The 11,610-nt window shown below is 48.2% G+C and overlaps 1 protein-coding gene across 1 annotated transcript; it reads left to right on the forward strand.

The window, feature by feature from the left end:
• The first annotated feature begins 1,042 nt into the window (after positions 1-1,042).
• On the forward strand, positions 1,043-11,553 carry LOC122381179 (cell surface glycoprotein 1-like). Its single transcript, XM_043365050.1, has 4 exons — positions 1,043-1,340; positions 4,518-4,646; positions 8,516-8,666; positions 10,587-11,553. Exons 1-4 carry the CDS (start codon positions 1,298-1,300, stop codon positions 11,329-11,331), a joined length of 1,068 nt encoding a protein of 355 aa, XP_043220985.1. The 5' UTR covers positions 1,043-1,297; the 3' UTR covers positions 11,332-11,553.
• Positions 11,554-11,610: the final 57 nt, after the last annotated feature.

Raw genomic sequence — 11,610 nt, forward strand, 5'->3', positions numbered from 1 at the left:
AAAACACGACATGGCAGCCCCAGCTGGGCCGCTTATGACCTGTTCAAGACCACGTACGACCCAATCACGCAGCCCAATAGGCGAGCGGTCGCTCGTGGAGTAAATAAGGATAAGCTGGACACTGGACAGAATCCAGAAAGTACTGGCACCGTTGATGACGCCTTACAAGCGCGAGTTCTGGGAATCTCTGCAAGGAAAGAAGGTGCGCGATTTGGCAGGCTGAGGCTGCATCAGCCTGGCAGCCTCAGCCTCAGCCAAAGCTATAGAACTGCCTCAGCAGTCTCAGCCTGTCTCAGCCATCTGCGCAGCCGCTGCGCAGATGCTAGGATATGTCGGCGAAGATGCCGTTGTGTCATGTGTGTGTTGGATGGGACAGGGGGCGGTCGCCGTGACCCCCGGCGCCGGAGATACCGCCCTCCCGCTTCCAGGCGATTTCTGTCTGTATACTGGCGTTGTGTGTATTGGATGGGTGGTGTTTATACAGTGTTATGTTGTCTTCAGCAACCGAAATATACCCCATTGTTCCCTTCTGTTTTGAATGTCAGGCTGCTGAGTTGATAGCCTTTTGTTGACCCAGCCTTTTGGATGGGTGGTGTTTATACAGTGTTATGTTGTCTTCAGCAACCGAAATATACCCCATTGTTCCCTTCTGTTTTGAATGTAAGGCTGCTGAGTTGATAGCCTTTTGTTGACCCAGCCTTTTGGATGGGTGGTGTTTATACAGTGTTATGTTGTCTTCAGCAACCGAAATATACCCCATTGTTCCCTTGTGTTTTGAATGTCAGGCTGCTGAGTTGATAGCCTTTTGTTGACTATATCTCAATGATTCCAGTATATTCTATAAGGTAAGACGCGCTGAGTTAATTTAAAATATCTGCACATACCAGAGTTAAATGCACTCATATACACATACAGACGTAGAGGGACAGTTATACAGTTAAACATCGAAATTATTCAGTTAAACAGTCAAGATTCGAAGCGGTTTAGATCTCACACGCCAGGCATTAATTCATCCGTTCGTTCATTAAGCCCGTTGTACACGGGCAACTCCCGTCGGCAATTCCCAGCAATCGGTTGCTCGGCAACAGCCTTTTCTGTTGCTCTGGGTTGCTGAAGTGCTGCCAAATGCTATTCAGGGTTGTTCAAAAATTGCCCAATATGTCGGCAACATCCGACGATCGCCGACGGTCGCGGAGCGTGACGTCACGATAATTATAACCAATGAACGAGCTGTTGCTCTCGATCGCCGAGAAGTTGAATATTTTGAACTTTCTGGCTGTCGCTGAGGTGTTGCTGGATGGTACTGCATTACGAGCATGCAGCTATGGAGCAGCAAATAGGTAAGATATTTACAAAATACCGTCCTCTTTGCCGATTACTAGTCAGGATATATGAAAGAGATTTTTACTGGTTGGATATTGGTCTCAATTTTGATTTATTGGTGGGGATCAGTGCCGGAGAAGCCGTGCGGGACCGTCCCCCCCCCCCCCAGGCCCCATAATTCCATTTCCTGGGGGGACCTGGGGGGCCTGATATATAACAAAAGTGGGCCCTTGTGACTTATGTTTTAAAGAAAATTAACCACTTGGGCATGTATTGGTGTAAACTTGGTGACTCTGTAAATTTTCAGCCCTGCTGCGGCTCAGTGAGCCCAATAAGGGCCTCCGCAAGTCGTACCAGGGCCCCTCTGTTATTGTCTATTTTGTCACCAAGTTCTTCATCACACATTAAAATTTGACAGAAAGGTGTTTGCTAGGCATAATTTCCTTCCAGACCAGACTGGAAAACATCCATACACTACACCGGACGCCGGTGAGACCCTCTTGCGCCGAAATTCGGGGCAAGCGATTTTGCGCTGAAATTTCTGTGTGATTTTTGCCAAAAATTATGTGCCTATTTGTGCGAAAATTAAGCCCTTTTTATATAAAGCGCATGCCCACATCTGTCCGATCAAGGCTATATAAAGGCTATGGCGTCCGCCGCCATGCGCCGAATTCGGCGCATGCGAAGTTACGCAGGACGTGCTCTGAAATTTTCGCCGGACATATTCGGCACAATGTGTATTATTTCCAGTCTGGTTTCCAGACACCTATCTCCTATGTACAGCAAGTCATGGATAATGAAGGTAATATGATTTTGGGCCTTTTGAGACACTTGGGGGGCCCTTTTCCTTCAAGGCCCCTGAAGGCCTAGTCCCCCCCCCCCGCCCACCTCTGAAATCATTTATCTAGCCATGGTAGGGAAGTGTGCTAGATCTGAAGCCCGTGAAGGATCTTACATTTTGCCAAGAAGCCTTTCAAACATTGATACATATTATTTGAATATGGATAATAAGTAGGTGGCAATTTTTGTTATGAATCATTCCTGATCAGTCTTGTGCCTGGCTTCTAGACAAACAAAAGCTGAAATCATGTTGACAGTGAAAACCGAAAGTAATTACCTTCAAGTGCTAAATTTCTGTGGAAGCAGTTATGCTTATGAATGCCTCCAAAGCATCTAAAAATTGTCTCATTTTGTCAGAGTCAAATAATCCAAGCTCTGCTCGGTCGCTGTTTTTACCAGCATGTCGTCGGTTTTTCCCATATGAGGAAGTTATTGCTGGCGCTTCTTGGCCTCTCATTGGTCAAATGAATAGGCCACGTGAATTCGATTAATGAGGATCCAAGAACCAGCAGCATGCTTGCAGCCTGCTGATAAAAAACTGATTGAACAGCGCCCTGGAAAATTGCTCAGAATCTAGTCTGGATCCTGAGACCCTCCATGGTGGTCCATCCTGATTCTGGATTGTGTAGGATCTTCATCCATTTTTGCAATGTTTCCGAAAATTGGGTGAGCAGAAATGCTTGTGCATTGGTTTGATTGCTTGCATTGCATTGGTTTGGAATGGTTATAGCTTGTAACATACCTATCACAGCTATCTTTGTTGAAGGACAAAACCACCGTACGGCAGGGACCACATCTACACCCAATACATAGCTCCATCTGTGTGCAACATTTGGAATATTTCATATGCAACTTTGGTATCTGCAAAAGTTGGTAGGCCCCATTTAATAAGTTTAAATGTAGCATTAAACCTCCATATATTACCCATATATTAACTTGGAACTGAATGAGAGTTCCTATTAGTACTTGGTTCAAAAATGATGTGGAGCTTAACCTACAACAAAAGCACTTAATTTGGCAATGGGATCTGAAAGCAGGCTGTCATAGGCAATAGCGGATCCAGGGGGCCGTGGGGGCCACATCTGGGTCAGGGTGCCCCCTGGGCCTCCTGGGGCACCATCCCGGAGGTCACCTCAACCTATAGGAGCTTTATTACAGAGGTAATGGGGCATCATCTAGAAGGTGTGTTAGAATATAGGGCACCATTTTAGGTCTGCTGGAGGCACTATTTCTGTCCCTCAGGAGGTAGGGTGGGGTGGGGGGTACTATTTCCAAGGTCTCCAGGGTCCCCGGTCCAGGGTCTCCACATTCTAAAGTTATCCTGGGGCACTATCCTGAGTTCTCTGAGGGCACCATCCTGAGGTCTGAGGGGGTACCATCTCAAGGGTCTGAGACACCATCCTGAGTCAGGGCGCACCATCACAAAGTCTGCCGGACATTATCCTGAGGTCTGAGGGGTAACCATCCCAAAGTCTCCAGGCTCACCATCTTGAGTTATCTGTGAGCAAGAACACTCAGATTGTTCACAAAATCTGTTTATTATGTACACACATGACCTAGGATATGACATAATGTGGTGACCTGACATGACATGACCCCAAAATTTTCAGAGTAGTTGGAAAAGGATGGACGCATAGGTATACTTAATTTCAGCCAAATGTCTTTATGCCTTTGTGGGATGTGTGGAAAACATGAGGGTGCTTGCATCCTTGCATCCCCCACTTTGCCGGCGAGGGTTAAGCCACTTTGCGTCTGAGTACATATCACCTCAAGTGGGAGCCTGTTTTGACTGCCAATGGATTATGTATGCTGATTGTAATTTGATTGTACAGCTCGTTTCTGAAGTTTTTCTAATTCAGCTAGGACCTTAGCTGAATAATCTAATTCAGCCACTTCTCTTCATGCAGTCACTTCTGAGCGTTTCCCACTGCTACCTACTGACCCGCGCTCCCGGTCCACCCCCCAGGCGAATACAGCTTGGATTATGTATGCTGATTGTAATTTGATTGTACTTTTGCATGTGCAGTAAACCTTATTTTGTTATTGGGTAAGCTCTTGAACAACTAAAGCAAATGCATGTAGTTTACAACGATTGGTAATGGTGGGTGATGTCATTACCTACTGCATTTCTGCCTTCACCAAGTGACAAACTGACAGAATGTTAAAACAAATTTCATGTTTTATCTACTGTAGTCCATCAAACTGGTTGTCAATGTCATCAGATTGTCATGCTCAAAATTATGTCGTAAATTGCATCTAGATATTACATCAGTCATAACTCAGAAGAGATGCGCCCCTAACCCCAATAAACAAGCACTGATGTAAGCATTGACCTGCATGTGCTTTGCCCACAGATACCCAGCAACTGATAGAGGAGGTGGAGCGGCGCCCTCTACTGTGGGATCTCAGTGTTCCACAGTACTCAAATAAAACAGTAAAAGATGGTGCTTGGCGTGCTGTCGGAGAGGCCTGTGGCTGTTCAGGTAGGCCCATGTTGCAATGGTCTAACAAGTATGTATTGCTGAGCTCTTTTTTAAGCAGTGAGTAAAGAAAATAGCCAACTTTACAACTGCGATATGGAAATCAAAACAATATTAATGCACTTGCAATGTAAATGTATGCATATCTAGTTCCTTGATATCGTGGCTATTTAAACCAGCAAAGACAAGTGTATTGTGGATGGGCAAGGAAATGCATTGCACAAACTGAAAACTGATAAAAACGTATTAACCCGCGCACCGACGGGGGTCTGCGCCAACTTCGCACCGACGGGGGGGGGGGCGGATGACCGCCCCCCCCCTGAGATCTCGAGAACGAAGCAAGATAGCGACAAGCGGTAAACGGCATCGGATACGCACGGCCAAGATCTACAATTTTTACTAAGGTCATTTTCAGGTCAGGTCAAAGGTGACGTCACAGGGGTCGAAAAAGTCAAAATGGCGGCGCTAGATATGGAGAGAGTTTTTCTCGAATAACTTTCGAATTAGTCAAGATAGGAACAAACTAAGGGCATCATCGTGATCCTCTCGTCAATCCGCATCGAATGATATATATGTTGACCTCGAAAGGTCAAGGTCAAAGGTTGACCTCAGGTCACGTGACCACGAGGTCATCATGTAGGTATATCATTCGATGCGTCTTGACGAGCTGAACACAATGAGACCATCCACGCGTCTGTATCTTGTTCCTGTACGGAGTTATTGGCCAAAAACCTTTGGTGACCTTTGATGACGTCACATGACCTCACAGCTGCCCAACAGCAAAACAGACCTCAAGGTAGTGAAGGTTGATCGTATATGAAGTCATGTATGGTATATGGGGCCATTCCGACCCGTTTTAGTGGTAAAAACAGGGAGTTGATTTTTCCCCCATTGACTTATAATGGGGAGGTCGCGAAATTGACCTGACCTTAGGTCACCGGTATGAAAATTCCGAGATATACAAATTGTAGCTACTAATGACCTAATAATATCCTGTGACTTTCAAAGGCCTCCGACATCTACTGTAGCTCTGGCACGGTGATTAAGTTGCAAAAAAGTGACTTGAGGTTGGGTCATTCAAAGTGACCTGGTGACCTGACCTTAACCCTATTCCTGGCGGGGGGGCCTCAGGAGCCCCCCCTGAGGTTTTTTGGTTATTTCTCCCAAACGCGTTGAGCTAGGAAGCTCAAATTTTCTGACTTTTCCTAAAAGGCTTCTACGCAACATGTCTGAAAATTTTGAGTTGATCTGACCTCAGGTCAGGTCACCAGAGGCGGTTTGGTGACCCTATCTCAGAAAAGTTTGCAATCACGCCAGAGCTAGAGTTTTTGACCGATCAATTTCTTCTCTTCAGGCTTTAGTTAGGGTACCAGTATGTGCAATTTGTATATATCGGAATTTTGATATCGGTGACCTAAGGTCAGGTCAGTTTCGCGACCTCCCCATTATAAGTCAATGGGGGAAAAATCAACTCCCTGTTTTTACCACTAAAACGGGTCGGAATGGCCCCATATACCATACATGACTTCATATACGATCAACCTTCACTACCTTGAGGTCTGTTTTGCTGTTGGGCAGCTGTGAGGTCATGTGACGTCATCAAAGGTCACCAAAGGTTTTTGGCCAATAACTCCGTACAGGAACAAGATACAGACGCGTGGATGGTCTCATTGTGTTCAGCTCGTCAAGACGCATCGAATGATATACATGATGACCTCGAGGTCACGTGACCTGAGGTCAACCTTTGACCTTGACCTTGCGAGGTCAACATATATATCATTCGATGCGGATTGCCGAGAGGATCACGATGATGCCCTTAGTTTGTTCCTATCTTGACTAATTCGAAAGTTATTCGAGAAAAACTCTCTCCATATCTAGCGCCGCCATTTAGACTTTTTCGACCCCTGTGACGTCATCTTTGACCTGACCTGAAAATGACCTTTGTAAAAATTGTAGATCTTGACCGTGCGTATCCGATGCCGTTTACCGTTTGTCGCTATCTTGCTTCGTTCTCGAGATCTCAGGGGGGGGCCGAATCGGCCCCCCCCCCCGCCAGTTTCTTGTCCCGGCGGAGCCCGCCAGGAATAGAGTTAAAAGGTAGGAGGTTCAAACTAGCACACCATGTGTAAAATTGATGAGGTTATAGTCACACCAAATTTCGCGGCGCTACGCGCCGCGGTTTTCCCGCTATTTGCGAAAAACCTCAGGGGGGGGGGCGGATATCCGCCCCCCGTCGGTGCGCGGGTTAAGTTCGGCTACTTATCTTGTTAGTTGTCTACTGTGGAGATAACATTAATATATCTCCTTCGCTGATATGTTGTATGAAAGGTTCAAACAATATTCAAATTAGAGTTGGGCACTCAGAAGTCATACCTACTGGAAAATCAGTTATCAGTTGATTGAATCTGTTTCTGTTGTACCGGGAGTTCCTAAATAAACAGTCGTATGTAAAAGCTGTATATTATCAGCATGGAAGGCATGACAAAAACGAATCACTTTCTAACATACACAATAGTCGATGCCATTTCACGTGATACCATCTTCTTTTTGCTGTCTCTTCATTTGCGGCCACAGAGGACGTGTTCCAGATGAGCCCCCTCTCGCTCCACACACAGCTCTGCGCGTCGCCGAGCGGACTCCACCGCAGCCCGGCAGATCTCCGGCCGCACTCGGCGCACCGCGGACGACACGGCCCTCTTGAGGTCATCTGTGGTTCTGGGGTTGCTTTTGTAGACCTGTGACTTCAGGTGACCCCAGAGAAAGAAGTCAAGTGGGGTCAGATCCGGAGAGTGCGGGGGCCAGGTCCGCACCTCTCTGCGGGAGATAACCCGCGAACCGAATCGGTTCCGCAGCCATTCTCGAGTCGCAACGGCCGTGTGCGCCGAGGCTCCGTCTTGTTGGAACCATTGTTGGTCCATCAGCTGCCTGTCTCCACCCAGCCGCCTGTTCAGCGCAGTCCAGAACTTGGCTAGGACTTGCCGGTAGCGCTGAGCGTTGACGGTGACAGACTCCCCAGCGTCGTTCTCAAACCAGAAAGGTCCGATTATGCCACCGCTGCTCATTGCACACCAGGCTGTGCACTTCACACTGTGCAGAGGGGCTTCCGCGACCAAATCGGGTGGCTCCGTCGACCAGAATCGAAAATTCTGGGAGTTCACGCGGCCATCCATATGAAAATGGGCTTCGTCGCTGAACCAGATTCGGTGAAGGAACTCATTGTCCTGCTCGCAATTTCTCAAAAACCCGCCGCTGTAAAGAAGCCGTGACTGTTTGTCGACTTTCGACAGTGCTTGGTGAACGGAGACCTTATACGGGAACAGCTGAACGTCGTTTCTGGCCAAACGGTGAGCGGTGGTTTTGCTACAGCCCAGTTCCTGGCCCAGCCGTCTGAGCGACTTTTGTGGGCTCCTCTGGAGGGCTTCTCGTGCCTTTTGGGCGTTTAAAGGCGTCCTCTTGGTTCTTTTTCGGCCACATTTACCTTTTTTTACGTTCTCCACACTACCTCTTGCCAAAAACTTCTCAACTATACTTAAAATGACGGTTCTTGATGGCACTTGGGTCCTTTTTAAGTGTCGGCGTAGCTTACGTTGTGTTGCAACGATTGACTTTGTCTCAAAATAGAAATGTACTATTTTTGTTTTTATGTCTGTACTATACGGCTGCATGATAGAAAGTGATTGATTTTGGTATGAAATAAAATGGCATTGCACGTGCTATCATCACGTGCAATTTGATTGTTGTGATTTTGTTAGTTGACGCCACTAGAAGCAAAAATAATTCGACTGTTTATTTAGGAACTCCCGGTAAAACTGTGCTCGTACTTACCAGTTTGCACAATGATCTATAATGTGATTTGTTTTACACTGTTGCAGGCGCCGCGGCGCAGGCGAGGTTCAAAAACCTGAGAACGGCGTACCAGAGGAGGAAGCAAAAGCTCCCTAGCGGGTCCGGGGCCCAGCAGACTCCCAGGAGGCCGCACCCGTACGACCTACCGTTTTTGGACAGGGTCAGGCGGCGCGCGGAGTAAGTTACATTACACTGTATTGTCATTAACAAATTGGCGACCTATGAGTATTTACCTAGCGTTCCGCGATGCTCATTGATTTAACCCGCGCATGACTGGGGTATTTTCCATAACGCGAGTGACTGACGAGGGGGGCTCTCCAGAGCCCCCCCCCTCCTATCTCCGAAACTAGGCGGGGCCGATCGTCAAAATTCAAACGCCATCTGATAGCCCTGCAAAAATTGTCGAGCGAAACCTATTTTCATTGACCTCAAGGTCACTGATGACCTCACAGGTCAGGTCAAAATAAAAATTATCGGCATTATTGCTTGCTCACAATTTAGGCTCTGGCCGCCGGCTGACAAGTCCGATCAGAATCATTTCTGGTTTACGCACTCCTTGATATATGCCTTAGATACCCTGAGGGTACCGAACCTTAACTGTGAATTTTCGGGTCAAGACCAGGTCATCCTAGGCAGGGCTGCGGAGTCGGAGTCGGAGTTGGAGTCGGTCGGAGTCGACAGTTCTGCCCGGAGTTGGAGTCGGAGTCGGAGTTAACGCTGCATGGCTCAGCATCATGCACTGCATCTGTTTAATTGACGATACTGCGCTCGAAATTAGATTTTGTCGAAAAAAAGGCCATTTTGCTGTTTTGGACGAACGTTTTCAGCGAAAGAAGCAGCAGACGGTGAATTCCCCGGAACCTGCTTTTTTAATTCTGCATGCTATTTTTAACGCTTATTTGCAACGCAAAGCCTTGGAACGCGCAGGAGATCGTTTCAGGCAAGATAAAAACATCTCTTTTATGAACTTCAATATCATGATATGTATTTTAATGGAACCGCCCGGAGTTGGAGTCGGAGTTGGAGTCGGAGTCGGAGTCGGAGTCGGAGTCGATTTTCGAAGCCGGAGTCGGAGTCGGAGTCACACTAAAATCCATCGACTCCGCAGCCCTGATCCTAGGTCACGAAATTTTTTTATCATGCATCGGTCACGTAACGCATGTTTTATGGTCCATTTTACTCGTAGATTTCGAAAATACTGTCGTCTGTGTCATTTGAGGTCATTTTCAGCTGAATTTACCGGAGATCAGGTCACTTTTAGAGTCCCTCCCCCAAGTCATGCGCGGGTTAATGACCACTGTGGTGAATAAACAATAAAGGCCGGTTCGTTATCGAGAAAAATTGATTGATTTTACTTTATATTATCTCTTCGGCGGCGACGACTATCAACAACCCGTGGCGGCGATACAAACACGGCGGCAGTCAGGGCGGAACTCAACCGCGATGATTTTTTTTGCATCCCGGTTGCACTGAGGCATACCGGGGAACCGCGAGGACGAGACGGGGGTGAAATCAACTCGGTTTATCCAGCGCAATGTGAAGGATCCAGGACGGGCTACCAGACAGAGGATACTTTAAAAGTCGGAAAGGAATCTAGTGTAGGCACGGGGAGGATAAAGGAAAGGGGCTGGAACACACGACAACCACGTTTCATTCACAATGACACCCAAATAATGCACTCTCTGCGCCGCAGGTGAACTGAAATGCATGTCGGATCTCTGACGTCGTTCTAAAAACTGCATTGCCTCCGCCTCCCTCCCCCCGCTCAACAAAATTTCGTGCCGCCGCGAAGCATTTCGAAGTAACTTCGGTTTCCTCAACACCGATGCTGCCCCCCCCCCACACACACACACACACGCTCCTACGCCTATGGTTATGTCGTCATATGTCAGGTCATGTTCATCATCATCATCATCATCATAATAGCCAAGTTTATTAAACAAACTTGGTTCCCCCCGTTCGGCCGGAATCGGCGGATTTTGCGATCTAGCTGAGTTTTTGCGATCTAGCGAGCTGACTAAACATGACGATACGTAAAGACCTTTAGAAATTGATACGTAATTTACTTAATTATGCCAACCTTTTACATGTCCTCAGGACCTCATCCAACCTGGAGCTACCAGATCCTTCTCCGCGTCCTGTTCCCCCCTGTGAGAGGTCGCAGTCCGCGGGAGACGCTGGACCCAGCCGGCAGCCAGGACCGAGCCGTCCGCGTCAACTCGATGCACCAAACCCGCTCGAGACGGATGTTCTGTTTCTGGACGACTGCTCCTCGGTCCCCTCGCCGGCGGCGCTGGTAGAGGTTTCATATGGATATGAATCAGAGACACAGTACACACCGCCGTCACCACACGCCTCTCACGCACCCACCTCATGCGACCCACGCACGGCGGCCACAACCACGACAGAAACACCTACAACACCTTCACCCACGTTCACGACAGCTACACCCACACCCACGACAGCCACACGTACGACAGCAGCACCCACACCCACGACAGCCACACGTACGACAGCAGCACCCACGCCCACGACAGCCACACGTACGGCAGCAGCACCCACGCCCACGACAGCCACACTCACGACAGCCACACGCACGACAGCAACACCCACAACCAGCCAGCGTGCCGGTGGGAGGCGCCGACGAGCGACCGACGACGTCGACGCGCAGCTGGTCACCGAACTGGATGAGATGCGGCGTGGGCGCACCCAGTTTGACCCCGAGTGTGTCCACTGGGGCAACATCATAATGAGCGAGATGCAGGCACTGGAGCGTGGGGGCGATGCCCGTCGGGAATTCCGCGGCAAGCTGGCGCGCCTTGCCGCCGAGCTTTACCAGTAGCTCTTGTGATCTGTGATGATGTGATGTAGACGCGCGTTTTTTATGTGATTGTTTTGTAGCTGTTTTGTTTTGTAGTTTTGCCATGAGCCTACTGCAGTCGGCTCATGGCAGTCATTGGTGCCACTGGTTACCTGTTGGTATTGTTACAACACCTGTTGTAAGGGTTACCTGTTGTTACAATACCTGTTGGTATTGTAAATGTAATAAAGTTCGCAAAATGTATGCTGTTGTTTTTGCCAGACGTTTTTGTCCACGACCACAAAAGAAAGCTCAGTGGTG

Source organism: Amphibalanus amphitrite, unplaced genomic scaffold (genome assembly GCF_019059575.1).
Source record: "Amphibalanus amphitrite isolate SeventyFive unplaced genomic scaffold, NRLGWU_Aamphi_draft 000010F_arrow, whole genome shotgun sequence".
In the NCBI taxonomy this organism is placed as follows: domain Eukaryota; kingdom Metazoa; phylum Arthropoda; class Thecostraca; order Balanomorpha; family Balanidae; genus Amphibalanus; species Amphibalanus amphitrite.

Coding starts and splice junctions, on each gene's coding strand:
- LOC122381179 (XM_043365050.1), top strand. CDS start 1,298: ATGGTACTGCATTACGAGCATGCAGCTATGGAGCAGCAAATAG. Junction 4,647..8,515: donor AGAGGCCTGTGGCTGTTCAG/GTAGGCCCATGT, acceptor ACACTGTTGCAG/GCGCCGCGGCGCAGGCGAGG. Junction 8,667..10,586: donor AGGGTCAGGCGGCGCGCGGA/GTAAGTTACATT, acceptor ACATGTCCTCAG/GACCTCATCCAACCTGGAGC.